Source organism: Henckelia pumila, chromosome 4, assembly GCF_033568475.1.
Source record: "Henckelia pumila isolate YLH828 chromosome 4, ASM3356847v2, whole genome shotgun sequence".
Classification (NCBI taxonomy): Eukaryota; Viridiplantae; Streptophyta; class Magnoliopsida; order Lamiales; family Gesneriaceae; genus Henckelia; species Henckelia pumila.
In genome coordinates, this window is record NC_133123.1 from 46,430,559 (window position 1) to 46,445,571 (window position 15,013).

Here is a 15,013-nt window from a genome sequence, read left to right on the forward strand (position 1 = left end):
TGAATAAAATGTACTTCTAAAATGAGAGAACATGAATATAACATATGCATGACTAATTCATTAATAATCAAGGAAACTGCATAAACTGTATCTGAATCTGTAACTATAACTGTGAACTTAGATCCTTGATTGTGACTCTGTGATTTCGATCATGATTATGGCTATAGTGCACAATGCCGCAAGGAGGGCGAGATGAAACCCAACCCGATCTTGCCCTATATTGGTAAGGGAGACCAGAATAGCTCTGGCCCCACACGAACACATGATAAGGTAAGGAAACCCATAATGATTTAGTAAAGGAGGCCAAAACATCTTTCAGCCCCACACGAACACATGAATATGTAGTCACAACCATCTCACTTCGTTCAAAATATACTTTTTTCCTTTATTTAATATGAAACTTAGAATGCATAAGTAAATATGACGTACATGTAAATATTTGAATGATAATCATGCAAATGACTCACACATGAATGATCGGGATGGTGATTTAGGAGACAAACCAAAGGATGGGTAAACTAAACCATAATGTAGTGCTTAGGACAAATTCGAGCGGTTCGTCCATAAAATTGGTAACTTGCTCGATTCTTAATCAAAAAAGATTACGCTTGAACCCACGACTCCATGACACTTAGAACTAAATATAGAAGTCATCCTCGAATTATTATTCTTATACAATCATTTTATAAAAATCCAATTCCGGACAGCAACCTATGACTTCAAAATTCTGCACACATTCATTCAAAATTCTAGAACATCACCAAAACTTAACCGAATTAATTCCCGCTTGAATCAACATAATCTTGACATCTAAAAAAAGTTCCAAATCCGAGCCCATAACAAAATACCACCTTTAGCCCTGCCTTAGACATATATTTCCGGACAGCCACCTCTTTATAGTTCAAAATCTGCACTTAGCCATTCGAGCACCTATAACTCGACCAAAACTTAACCGAATTAATTCCCGCCTTCACCTTTGTATACCTAACATCCTAGGCTAGTTTAGGACCCAAGCCCATGGCCAAAACCTGATTTGAACTCAACCCTAACTACAAGTTTTCGGGCAGCTCATACACTTCCAAAAATTCTACTCAGATTGTGCCTTTTACCCTCAACCAAAAGCTTAGCTATGTGACTCCCAAGTATTAAGCCTCTAAGCTAGGGTCAAGACCAGAACTTAGGTTCATTTCCAAAACCTAGAACCCGCCCATAACATGCTTAAACTCAGCTCCAACATAGCAGCCTCACAACACCTCAAAACGAGCCCAACCATCCTCCTTCCTCAAATGCGCCTCAACTCCTTCTCTCAAGATAACTTCATGACATCCTAAACGCTACCATGTTAACTACATATCATCCATGGTAGCTCTAAATCACCATTCAAGTACCACCGATAGTCACACATAGAACTTTCAAATCAACAAGCTGGAAAAAGTTGGGAATTTTCGAAAATAACTCAAGGTATCAAAACAATCACCATTTCAAAATTCATACTCATTTCAATACTCAATAATAAGCATAATAGGATAATTTCTTAAACACAAACAATGAAAATATCCTCATGGCCGAAATCTGGCAGAAACAGGGCACCATATTAATTTTCTTTGAAAACATGTAATGCATAGATACCAATCAATCACACGACATATATAATCTACAAGGTGAGAAAATGAATCCATATTCTTGCCTAGCTAATAAAATAAAACAACGAAAGAAGTGGGAGTTGCTGCGGCCGATCGAAGGGAAGAACTGGCGCTGCTCGAGCTGGGAACCGAGCTCAAGGAAGGAGCTGCAGCAGCGAATGGCTCACCTGGGCGATGCCTCTTTGGAAAAATAAGAAGAAAAAAAAAAGAGTAGGCGTCGAGCTATGGAGGAGAAGGTGAGATCGGTGGCTGCAAGAGCGTGAGAGAAAAGGGGGAGCAATGTGGTGAAGGTGAGTATGTGTTAGGCGTGAGTATGTGTGTGTTATTTTAGGGGTTAGGTTTATGTATTAAAATTGAGTGTGTGTAGGTGATAGGAAAAAGTGTTACACACTTTTAAGAGGTGCTACTCCAACTTAGCAACTTAGGAATTAAAAATCAACGCTTTAAATATTTTGATGTCGCAACGATAAATAAAATATTTAAACAATAAACAGAGCAATTAAAATAATTTAAACAAACTAGACTAACGTTTAAAAGCAAATTTAAATAAATACACAAGCGAAAATAAAATTCTTTAAAATGACTTGGACAATTAACAAGGATTTAAATAAGCAAGCTAAACATTTAAAATAATTTAAAATAACTAACTGCTAAACTTAGACTATTAAAAATAAATAAGTTGGACACTCGAAAATATTTGAACAAATAAGCTAAACAGTTAAAATCATTTAAAAGAATAAATTAGACAATTATTAAAATCATTTAAATATGCAAGCTTAAACCTTTAAAATATTAAAATAATTTAAATAGCACAATAAAAATTATTTAGACAAATAAACTTAAATAATTAAAAATATTAATTAAATAGTTAGTACAATAAAATTTTTGAATAAATAATAAAATATTTTATTAACACATAATTCACATAAAGAATTTAAATCAATTAAACCTAAAAATAATAATCCTAATATGTATCAAATTAATGCATGCAATTTAGTAGATTGGATTTTAGGCGTCACAAAAACGCTGCGCGCTCGAGCGCGCCGTCTGGTTTTTCCGAATAGTTGTGACTTTTTGGGCTCTTTTTCGCGTTGGGTTGCGTCTTTAGACGAAAATACGTGTTCCTTGGATCCAAACCTGTGGTTGTATATATATACACAATCCTCTATCTGAAGAAAAACAATGCGTAAGAGAGAGATTCAGAAACAAAAAACATAAAAACATACATATTCCTGCATTTTATTTTTCTTTCTTCACTTGAAAGTTATGCATATCAGAGTTCGCAAAGATCAAGTAATTTGTTGTGCTGCTATTACTTGATACAAGTTATTGTATCTTAGAGAAGATTGACCGCTGAAGCACTTTGATACGGGGCAATTTTGTCTTATGAAGAAAGAGTATACTCTTGCCTCGACAGTCCAGATTGTGTTCTTATCCAAGAAATTTGATATCGTAAACAACAATCACAAGACGAAATCTGTTGTGAAAGATGTCAATTGTGTCGTTCACTCCGCTGGCTACCGCTCCTGCACATGGTGAAAAACCATCGAAATTTTCTGGAGCCGACTTCAAACGTGGGCAACAGAAGATGTTGTTCTACTTGACTACACTAAGTTTGTCAAAATTCCTCAAGGAGGATCCCCCCCGTCGTCATTGAAGGCAACGCTGACACACAAAAAAGGACTGCAGTTGATGCTTGGAATCACAATGATTTTATTTCAGGAATTACATACTGAATGGACTAAATGACACACTATACAGTGTCTATAGTTCAGTCAAGACTGCCAGAAAAATGTTGGATTCCTTGGAAAAGAAATATAAAACAGAGGATGTAGGCGTGAAAAAATTTGTTGTTGGAAAGTTCCTTGACTTTGAAATGAATGACACCAAAATGGTGATGAGCCAAGTTGAAGAAATTCAGATTATTATTCATGACTTATTGGCCAAAGGAATGGAAGTCAATGAACCTTTTCAAGTTGCATCCATCATAGAAAAGCTATTGCCGTCATGTAAAGATTTCAAAAGCTATCTCAAGCACAAACGCAATGAGGTAAAACTCGAAGAACTCATTGTGAGACTTTGAATTTAGGAATACAACCGCAAAACATAATCCATACCGTACAAGAGGAAATTATTGAGGCAAGCTAATCTAGCATAATCAAGTCACAACCACATTGAAGCGCCCTAAAAATGAAAAGAAACAAGGGAACACAAAGAAATTCCGAGGAGATTGCTACAACTGTGGCAAACCGAATCACACGGCAAAAGATTTCCGACTTCCGAAGAAAGACAACAAAAGTCAGAAACCAAGGCAAGCCAACATAGTTGAGGAAAGGTATGTACCTTTAGATATTTATGATATTGATCTAAGTGTTGTTCTCTGTGAGACCAACTTGGTGGATAATCCAAGTGAATGGTGGGCAAATACTGGCTCTACAAGCCATATTTGTGCATCAAAAGAGATGTTTTCCTCATACACCACAGTTGGTGACATGAAGATATTTATGGGAAAATCTGCAACCTATGATGTCATTGGAGTTGGGAATGTAGTTCTGAAAACAACCTCTGGAAAGAAATGACGTTGAATAATGTACTGCACGTCCCGGACATTCGCGAGAATTTAGTCTCTGGTTCCTTATTGAGTAATGCAGGTTTTAAACTTGTATTTGAGTCGGACAAGTTTATTTTAACTAAATGGTGTTTTCATTGGTAAAGGGTACCAAGATAGTATTCTCTTTAAACTCAATGTAATGAATGTTATCCTCCAAGAGGTGAAGAATAAAGTTAATAATTCTGCTTACTTGATTGAAAGTTATATTTATGGCATGAAAAACTAGGACATGTTAACTTCAACACTATACAAAGACTTGTTAATTTAAATGTAATACATGCATTTAAAATAAATTCACAACATAAGTGTGAGATTTTTGTTGAAGAAAAAATTCATAAAGCACCATTCCATTCCGTGACTAGAAGTACTACACCACTTAAGTTGATACACGCTGATGTATGCGATTTAAAATATGTGCAAACTCGAGGTGGAAATAAGTATTTTTAACGTTTATTGACGACTGCATAAGACTGTGTAAGGTATACTTATTAAAAGGAAAATATGAAGCTTTTGAGGCTTTCAAAACATGTAAGAATGAGGTCGAAAATCAACTAAGTTCAAAGATCAAGATGATTCAAAGTGATCGAGGTGGAAAGTATGTTGCTCCGTTTGAATAATTCTGCTTAAATTTTGGCATCATTCATCAAACTAGAGCACCATACTCACCTAAATCAAATGGAGTTGACGAACTCAAGAATCGTACTCTAAAGGAAATGATGAATGCATTGTTACTTAATTCTGACTTACCTCAAAATATGTGGCGCTAAGCTATACTCTCAGCGAATCACATTCTTAATAAGATACCACAGAAAATAAATGATAAAAATCCATATGAACAATGGAAAGGTCGCAAACCTTCCTGTGGTATCTTATTAAGAATGTGATTCGCTGAGAGTATAGCTTACCTCAAAGTGTAGGGGTGTCTGGCTAAAGTGGAAGTACCAAAGCCAAACAAATAAAGATTGTTGGAGAACGGTGATCAGATCAATCAGAATTGATATCCGGTGCAGCGGAAGTTTAAAATTTTTATATGGAACGATTCCATAATAGGTATCAAAACTTTACGATTAAATTGTGCGTGTAAAAATTAAATAACAATTAAATTTTTACCTCCAATCTCGAATCGAGATTATGGACACCAACAGATTACTCTGCTCTTGTTGTATATCCCAGGAACTGATGGACGTACAATTCTTCAATCAGGTCCACGAACAGAGATTTAATCCCTCTGATAGATTGCACTAGAAAATCTATCAGAAGTTTCTACGAAGAGAATTAACGAATTTGATCCGTTAAACCAGACTGAAAATTCAAAATTCACAGGCTGGATTTTCCCGAGCAGAGAGGGAGGGGGGCGGCCACTTAGAGAGAAAAAAAGCTAAGGTTTTCGAAAATTGTGACCTCTGTTGTGTAATTTCTGTACTGCAATAACTTATTTATAATGTGGGCTGCTAATAGCTTAGGGCCCATTAGTCATAAGTTCAAGCCTGACAAGCAAAGCCCGCATGTTCAGAAATTAATATAAAATTCATCGTGACTCAGATTGATAAAACAATTTCACCAATGTTCACAGAAACCATTTCTGCATCTTTTAGAGTGAAGATAAATTTTCTGAATCCGAATTCAGTGGTTTCCAAAAATGCCCATCCCTATGTCATTTTAGGAAATCTTACTCCTCTACTCTTAAATAAGAAGTTCAACTTCTTTGTTCATTAAATTTAACTCTTTAAATTTAACTATCTCAACGGGAATTAAAAAACCATTACTTGTGTGACCCTCAATGGTTCAGGGATACAGCTAGCCGTGGGCTCACAACTCCTTGTGACTCGGAACAACAATTTCCGACTTGCCCATCGAATCATGGTAAGAGCGCCTAGCAACATCGCCCCATGATTCCCTAGGTATCACTGATAGTGCCTGCAAGAACCAATAGATTTTGGTTAGCGTACAGTACGGTCCCTTCATCCAAATATCCCGATCGAATCAACAACCATTGGTAAATCAAGAGTCGTTCGAGATTCGATAACTATGCAATACATCTTGAAGATCAAATAGTGACATCGCATGTGCTACTAAGAAACCATTTCTTAAAACACATCATGTACTCTGGCCAGAGATTCGTCACACTAATATCTCCTCAGATTGCATAGGATATCCACACTAGCAAGTATGTGGTGAATCCTTGACAACAAAGCATCGACTCCTATATGTTTCGTAACTGTACCCAATCCCGACACCTGATGACCCTAATAGAGTCGGTAAATAAGTCAAAGTACAGTACTAGCATATAGAGTCTCAATGATGTTTCAAGTAGTAAGGACTAATGGTGTACTACCAAAATCTCGGACTTTATCCACTCGATAAGTGATAACCACTTGGAAAGTCCGGATAGGGTAGTTCGATCATTCATCGTATGAATATCCATTTGCATGCTTTGAACATCTCTATGTTCCATACCAATGAAACGTGATACTCGGCATCGCAAATGCTAGTCTCAATCTCGAGCGATCCTTATCCTTATTAACGGACGGCTCAATCGACTAGGAACTGTTTAGAATATACAGTGACTATAAGATGTGTTTCATGATAGTCATCCCCATGTGCTACCACATCTTACATACACTATAGTATATTCAAGGTCTTCATCTAAACATCTTATAAGATGTCACAACATAATAATATGATAAAAGATAAAGTAAACGCCATTATAAAAGTGTAAATTATATTAAACAAAAGATTGTTTATACAAAGAGTAATCAAAGCCCTTAGCCACAAGTTGGCTCACCGGGCACCCACTCTTTCAATCTCTCACTTGCCCTATAGCCAACTAGTCATACTACGCAGTCCCATTGCTTCGCGATGTTTGTCAAATAATGGTCCTGGCAAGGGCTTAGTAAGTGGATCAGCGATATTGTCTGCAGAGGCCACTCTCTCGACAGTGATGTCTCCTCTTTCCACGATCTCCCGGATGATGTGGTATTTCCTCAGTACATGTTTGGATCTTTGATGAGACCTTGGTTCCTTTGCCTGAGCAATGGCACCCGTGTTGTCACAGTACACCGGGACTGGACCAACAACTTCAGGAATGATGCCCAACTCTTGGACGAAATTCCTCATCCAAACTGCCTCTTTAGCAGCAGCTGATGCTGCAATGTATTCTACCTCAGTGGTGGAATCCGCTCTGGTGTCCTGCTTGAAACTCTTCCAAGAGACAGCACCGCCATTGAGCATGAACACAAATCCAGAGGTTGAATTCGAGTCATCCACGTCACTTTGGAAGCTAGAGTCGGTATAGCCTTCCAATTTTAGTTCTCTTCCTCCATATACCATGAACATATTCTTAGTCCTTCGTAAGTACTTAAGAATGTCCTTCACGGCTTTCCAATGCATTTGACCGGGATTAGCTTGATATCTGCTCGTGACACTCAGAGCAAATGCTACATCCGGTCTGGTAGATATCATCCCATACATGATACTACCTATGGCTGACGCATATGGTACATGTGTCATTTTCTCTATCTCTTCATCAGTCTTGGGACACATAGACTTGGATAGAGAAACTCCATGACACATGAGTATATGTCCTCTCTTGGACCCATCCATTGAAAACCTTTTCAATATGGTTTCGATGTAAGTTGATTGAGTGAGTCCTATCATTCTCTTAGATCTATCTCTATAGATCTGTATCCTTAGAATATAGGATGCCTCACCCAAATCCTTCATCGAAAATCTACCTGATAACCATATCTTTGTTGACTGCAACATCCCTACATCATTCCCAATGAGTAGGATGTCATCAACATAAAGTACTAAGAATGTCACAGCATCCTTAACTACTTTCTTGTACACGCACGGTTCCTCCGGGTTCTTGATGAAACCAAAATCCTTTATTGTTTCATCAAATTTTTGGTTCCAACTTTTTGATGCTTGTTTGAGACCATAGATCGATCTCTGAAGCTTGCATACCTTATGCTCGCTTCCCATGGATGCGTATCCCTCAGGCTGCGTCATATAGATCTCTTCCTTAATGTTTCCATTATGAAATGCAGTCTTCACATCCATTTGCCATATCTCATAGTCATACCAAGCAGCTATGGCAATAAGGATTCTTATGGACTTGAACATTGCAACTGGTGAAAAGGTTTCATCATAGTCAACTCCTTGTATTTGAGTATAACCTTTCGCCACCAATCGTGCCTTGTAGGTCAATACCTTACCATCAGGCCCAAGCTTTCTCTTGTAGATCCATTTACACCCTATTGGAACAATTCCATCGGGAGGATCTACTAAAGACCAAACTTGGTTTGTATGCATCGAATCTATTTCCGACTGCATAGCTTCAAGCCATAAATTTGAATCCGCATCAGAAATTGCTTCCTTGAAGTTTCTTGGATCACATCCAACGTTGGGTTCATCTTGATCCCCTTCAAGAAGAAGACCATATCTATTAGGAGGTCTAGAAGTCCTCTCGGATCTTCTAGGTATAGGCGTGTCCATCATTGGTTCCTGAGGTGTAGGATCATTATTTTGTATTTCGAGTTCTTCTCGAATTTCTTCGAGTTCCATCATCTCGCCTTTATTATCCAATAAGAACTTCTTCTCCAAGAAGGTGGCATTCCTTGAAACAAACACCTTTGTTTCAGCAGGATGATAGAAATAATATTCGATTGAATTCTTCGGATACCCTACAAAATAACATAAGGTGGATTGACTATCCAAATTATCTCCCACTGTCTGCTTCACGTAAGCAGGACATCCCCAAATCCTCAAGTACGAATACTTAGGAGCTTTGCCATTCCATAACTCGTATGGTGTTTTATCCACTACTTTGGTGTGGACGTTGTTCAACAACAATACCGCCGTTTCAAGCGCGTAGCCCCAAAACGAAGGTGGAAGCTCAGTGAAGCTCATCATGGATCGAACCATGTCCAACAAAGTTCGATTACGACGCTCCGATACACCATTTAGATGAGGTGTCATAGGAGGAGTCCATTGAGAGAGAATCCCATTCTCTTTCAGATAGTCCAAAAACTCGGTACTTAAGTATTCTCCACCTCGATCCGATCGAGGTGCTTTAATACTTTTACCTAGCTTGTTTTCTACTTCAGCCTTGAATTCTTTCAAATTTTCAAATGCTTCAGACTTATATTTCATTAAATATAAATACCCATACCTAGAATAATCATCAGTAAAGGTAATGAAGTAGGTGTGGCCAAATTGAGTACCAATTCTAAATGGACCACAAACATCTGTATAGATCAAATCCAACAGATTTTGACTACGCTCAGGTTTCCCCTTGAAAGGAGATTTAGTCATTTTTCCTTTCAGGCAGGACTCACAAGTAGATAGAGATTTAATATCAGACATATCAAACATGCCCTCTCCCACTATCTTGTTCATCCTCCTTGAGGAAATATGACCTAGCCTAGCATGCCAAAGGTTTGCCGGGTTTTGACTATCGATTTTCTTTTTGTTCGTTGTTACCGGTTTATCAACATAATTTATTGGAACGTCTTTTAATTTTAAGTTATATAGATCGTTTTCAAGTTGTCCATTTCCAATCAAACATTCATTCTTGTAAATATTGCAAATCTCATTCACAAAATTGCAAGAAAAACCATCTCTATCAAGCATAGAAACAGAAATAATGTTTTTAATCAAATCTGGAACAAATAAAACATCTCTCAAAAGTAACTTAAAATCGTTCTGCAATATTAAATAAACGTCTCCTACAGCTTTGGCTTCAACTCTAGAACCAATTCCGAGCCTTAGCTGGGTCTCACCCATTCTAAGCTTGCGACTTCTTGTCATCACCTGTAAATCATTGCAAATGTGAGATCCACATCCGGTATCCAATACCCAAGAAGTAGTATTAAGTGAAACATTTATTTCAATATAGAACATACCCTTTGCAGTTCGCAACTGCTCTAGATATTTCTTGCAGTTACGTTTCCAATGACCGGGTTTCTTGCAGTGATGGCAAACATCCTTGGACTTTTCCATGTTTGAAGCCTTTGTCTTGTTCTTCTTCTTGGGTCCGGTTTTCTTGGGTGGGGCAGAACGTTTCTTACCCTTTGTACTTGGCCCCTTCTTAGCAGAAGAAGAGGAGCCCACCAAGTGAGCCGGTTTATCCTTCTTTAAAGTGGCTTCATATGTTGCAAGCATATTGACCATCTCTTCAAGGGAGGCCTCTATCTTGTTCATATTTAAATTCACCACAAAACCGTCAAACGAAGAAGAAAGAGAGAGAAGTAATAAGTCCACGTTGAGTTCATGCTCCAACACCAAATCAAGCGTTACCAACTTCTGTATGAGCCAAATCACTCGTACCCCATGATCACGGACCGAAGTCCCTTCACGCATGCGACACGTCATTAGCTCTTTTACACTAGCGAACCTTTCAGCTCTCGATTGAGCCCTAAAAAGTTCCTTGAGTTGTACGTGAATGTCAGCAGCATTCACGATATCCTCAAATCGCCTCTGGAGTTCATCAGACATCGAGGCTTGCATATAGCATTTGGCCTTGATATCATGGTCCCACCATGTATCAAGTTTGGCCAACTCTTCCGGACTTATATCAGCTGGTGCTTCCTTCGGAGGAGATTTTTCTGACACGTAGAGCATCTTCTCCGAGGTCAAGACAATCTTCAACTTACGGAACCATTTCGTATAGTTTGCGGCAGTCAGTTTATTTTGTTCGAGAATAGAGAATAGTGGATTGCGCGAATTCATCTTAATGAAATACTGAAAAGAAACAGACAATAATCAATGATTGTTTAATTAATTTACTAAGACATAAAATAGGCAAAATTTATTTTATGAATCTCACTCCCACTATTTTAACGATTTCACTACCCTCTAGTGAAAACGGGAAACTGTTTTCCTTAGTGGGAACATGGAGTCCAATTGATAAACTATGGTCCCGAATAATATCAGCCAACCATAATTTTCAAAAGGTAGAGCCCAATTGCTTCCAAAGCAACCTCCACGTTTTTACCTCATGTCCAATAAGGGCCCAATAATATGACGCCGTTTATTGTGACATGTCAAGATGACCCATCAATATTAAGTTGTGATGGACGGTCGCCATGTGGATCCCCCAATAATATGAGCCGATCCCATGGGAGTTCCACCCAACTTACAACATGTGTCGATCCAATGTACAGCTTTCCGACAAACGGGCCCCCCCAATAATATGAGCCGGACCGTATCCGCGGGTAGCATCTCATACATTGATCGTTGATGGAAGGTAGGAACATTTAAACAATATTTAAATTTCCTTTATTTATCTTGATATCGATTTTAAATCATATTTAAAATGAGAGATTTTAATTTTGAAAATTTGTCTCATCATTTAAAATTTGTATGTTTGCGGGATTCATACAATTTAGTCTAAAACATGCATACAACGATAATATCATATATTATATAGGATGATCGATTTCATTTCTAATCGACCCGTGGTTGCCAATCACGAGTCTAAGTCCAATCCTAGGTAATATGCAGGTATGCAATGCAATCCTATTACATTGAGCTTCCAATTTACATTTCTTCAGTCTTTATTATCTGCTGGGCCCACCTCCGTCTTCAAATCTTCATCTCCCACTAAGTCTAATGTATTTACAATAAATAACTATGACAAGTAGGGGATACATTTTAAGGGGTGGGAACGGGCCATAAACCAGGCCCACTTTTATTACATATGACAATTCATATTGGGCCATAAACCAGGCTCATTAATAAATCCAACAACAATAAAAACAAATGTAAATTTCCTAACATACACCTACAAAATTGGTCATGGCAATCGATCATCCTTATCCAATAATATTTAATTCAAAATTAATTTATTGGATAACATGCAATTGCAATTAAATTTAAAAGGATAAAATCATATTCCATATATAAAATCTTATTTTACATACAAATTCATATTTTATCTTTTTTATCAAATAAAATCATATTTTACATATAAAATCCAATTTTATACATAAAATCATATTTTACTCAATATTTTCATAAGATCATATCTTATCATCAATTGTAACAAAAATAATTAATTTCATAAAATCTGATTTAATGGATAAAATCTATAAATTTTCCAAAAATTCAAATTTATCCAAAAATCAATTTTAAAATTTTCGGACTCGAACAATTCGATCTGATGCCTCGTGGACCAATCAAAAACAATTTTCGATCGGACCAAAAATAGAATTTTAACATATTAAAATTTTAATTTAAAATAAAAAAATTAATTTTTTTTTCCCGGGCCGCCCGGGACGATCCCGGGCGGCCCGCGCCCCCAAAGGGGCTCGGGCCAGGCAGCAATCACGTCGCTGCCCATGGGCAGCGCCGTGCGCAGCGCCCAGCGCTGCACTGGGTAGCGACCATCGCTGCCCCCCGGGCAGCGATCCAATCGCTGCCCGTGTTTTGCCCGGAAAAAAAAAAATTTTTATTTAAAAAAATTTATTTTGTTTCAAAAACCGAGGCTAAAAAAAAAATAATTTTTGTACAATCGATTAATTTAATCGCTTGATCTGAGCAACCTGGCTCTGATACCACTATTGGAGAACGGTGATCAGATCAATCAGAATTGATACCCGGTGCAGCGGAAGTTTAAAATTTTTATATGGAACGATTCCATAATAGGTATCAAAACTTTACGATTAGATTGTGTGTGTAAAAATTAAATAACAATTAAATTTTTACCTCCAATCTCGAATCGAGATTATGGACACCAACAGATTACTCTGCTCTTGTTGTATATCCCAGGAATTGATGGACGAACAATTCTTCAATCAGGTCCACGAATAGAGATTTAATCCCTCTGATAGATTGCACTAGAAAATCTATCAGAAGTTTCTACGAAGAGAATTAACGAATTTGATCCGTTAAACCAGACTGAAAATTCAAAATTCACAGGCTGGATTTTCCCGAGCAGAGAGGGAGGGGGGCGGCCACTTAGAGAGAAAAACAGCTAGGGTTTTCGAAAATTGTGACCTCTGTTGTGTAATTTCTGTACTGCAATAAATTATTTATAATGTGGGCTGCTAACAGCTTAGGGCCCATTAGTCATAAGTTCAAGCTTGACAAGCAAAGCCCGCATGTTCAGGAATTAATATAAAATTCATCGTGACTCAGATTGATAAACCAATTTCACCAATGTTCACAGAAACCATTTCTGCATCTTTTAGAGTCAAGATAAATTTTCTGAATCCGAATTCAGTGGTTTCCAAAAATGCCCATCCCTATGTCATTTTAGGAAATCTTACTCCTCTACTCTTAAATAAGAAGTCCAACTTCTTTGTTAAATAAATTTAACTCTTTAAATTTAACTATCTCAACGGGAATTAAAAAACCATTACTTGTGTGACCCTCAATGGTTCAGGGATACAGCTAGCTGTGGGCTCACAACTCCTTGTGACTCGGAACAACAATTTCCGACTTGCCCATCGAATCATGGTAAGAGTGCCTAGCAACATCGCCCCATGATTCCCTAGGTATCACTGATAGTGCCTGCAAGAACCAATAGATTTTGGTTAGCGTACAGTACGGTCCCTTCATCCAAATATCCCGATCGAATCAACAACCATTGGTAAATCGAGAGTCGTTCGAGATTCGATAACTATGCAATACATCTTGAAGATCAAATAGTGACATTGCATGTGCTACTAAGAAACCATTTCTTAAAACACATCATGTACTCTGGCCAGAGATTCGTCACATAATATCTCCTCAGATTGCATAGGATATCCACACTAGCAAGTATGTGGTGAATCCTTGACAACAAAGCATCGACTCCTATATGTGTCATAACTGTACCCAATCCCGATACCTGATGACCCTAATAGAGTCGGTAAATGAGTCAAAGTACAGTACTAGCATATAGAGTCTCAATGATTTTTCAAGTATTAAGGACTAATGGTGTACAACCAAAACCGCGGACTTTATCCACTCGATAAGTGATAACCACTTGGAAAGTCCGGATAGGGTAGTTCAATCATTCATCGTATGAATATCCATTTGCATGCTTTGAACATCTCTATGTTTCATACCAATGAAACGTGGTACTCGGCATCGCAAATGCTAGTCTCAATCTCGAGAGATCCTTATCCTTATTAACGGACGACTCAATCGACTAGGAACTATTTAGAATATACAGTGACTATAAGATGTGTTTCATGATAGCCATCCCCATGTGCTACCACATATTACATATGCTATAGTATATTCAAGGTCTTCATCTAAACATCTTATAGTATGTCACAACATAATAATATGATAAAAGATAAAGTAAACGCCATTATAAAAGTTTAAGTTATATTAAACAAAAGATTTTCTTAGCCACAAGTTGGCTCACCGGGCACCCACTCTTTCAAAGATTGGGTCTAAAACGTTGACTGCTTATTTATTAGATATGCATATAATAGTAGTGTATATCGATTCCTAGTACATAAGTCAAAAATTCCTGAATTAAATGAAAGAAAAATCATAGAGTCAAGGAATGTTGTATTCTTTGAAAATGTTTTTTCTTTAAAGAAAAGAAAGAAGAGAGTTCGAACAAAAGAACATATGAAAACTCAAATGAAAGTCTACCAAACAATGAAGAGCCAAGACGTAGCAAGAGAGCACAAGTTAAAAAATCATTTGGTCCTGATTTCCTAACATACATGTTAGATATTGAACCAAGAACTGTTCAAGAAGCTCTTGAAACTCCAGAAGCTCCTTTTTGGAAAGAAGCAATACAAAATAAAATAGA

At 37.4% G+C, this 15,013-nt stretch overlaps 1 protein-coding gene across 1 annotated transcript; it reads left to right on the plus strand.

Moving 5' to 3' along the window:
• Positions 1 to 3,435: 3,435 nt before the first annotated feature.
• Positions 3,436 to 4,222, plus strand: LOC140860969 (uncharacterized). Its single transcript, XM_073263967.1, has 2 exons — positions 3,436 to 3,693; positions 3,824 to 4,222. Exons 1-2 carry the CDS (start codon positions 3,436 to 3,438, stop codon positions 4,220 to 4,222), a joined length of 657 nt encoding a protein of 218 aa, XP_073120068.1.
• The last annotated feature ends 10,791 nt before the right edge of the window (positions 4,223 to 15,013 follow it).

Bases quoted from the DNA above. Each gene is read 5' to 3' on its own strand.
- LOC140860969 (XM_073263967.1), top strand. From the start codon at position 3,436: ATGTTGGATTCCTTGGAAAAGAAATATAAAACAGAGGATGTAGGCGTG. The intron at 3,694-3,823 runs GTAAAACTCGAA...ACCACATTGAAG, and splicing joins TCAAGCACAAACGCAATGAG to CGCCCTAAAAATGAAAAGAA.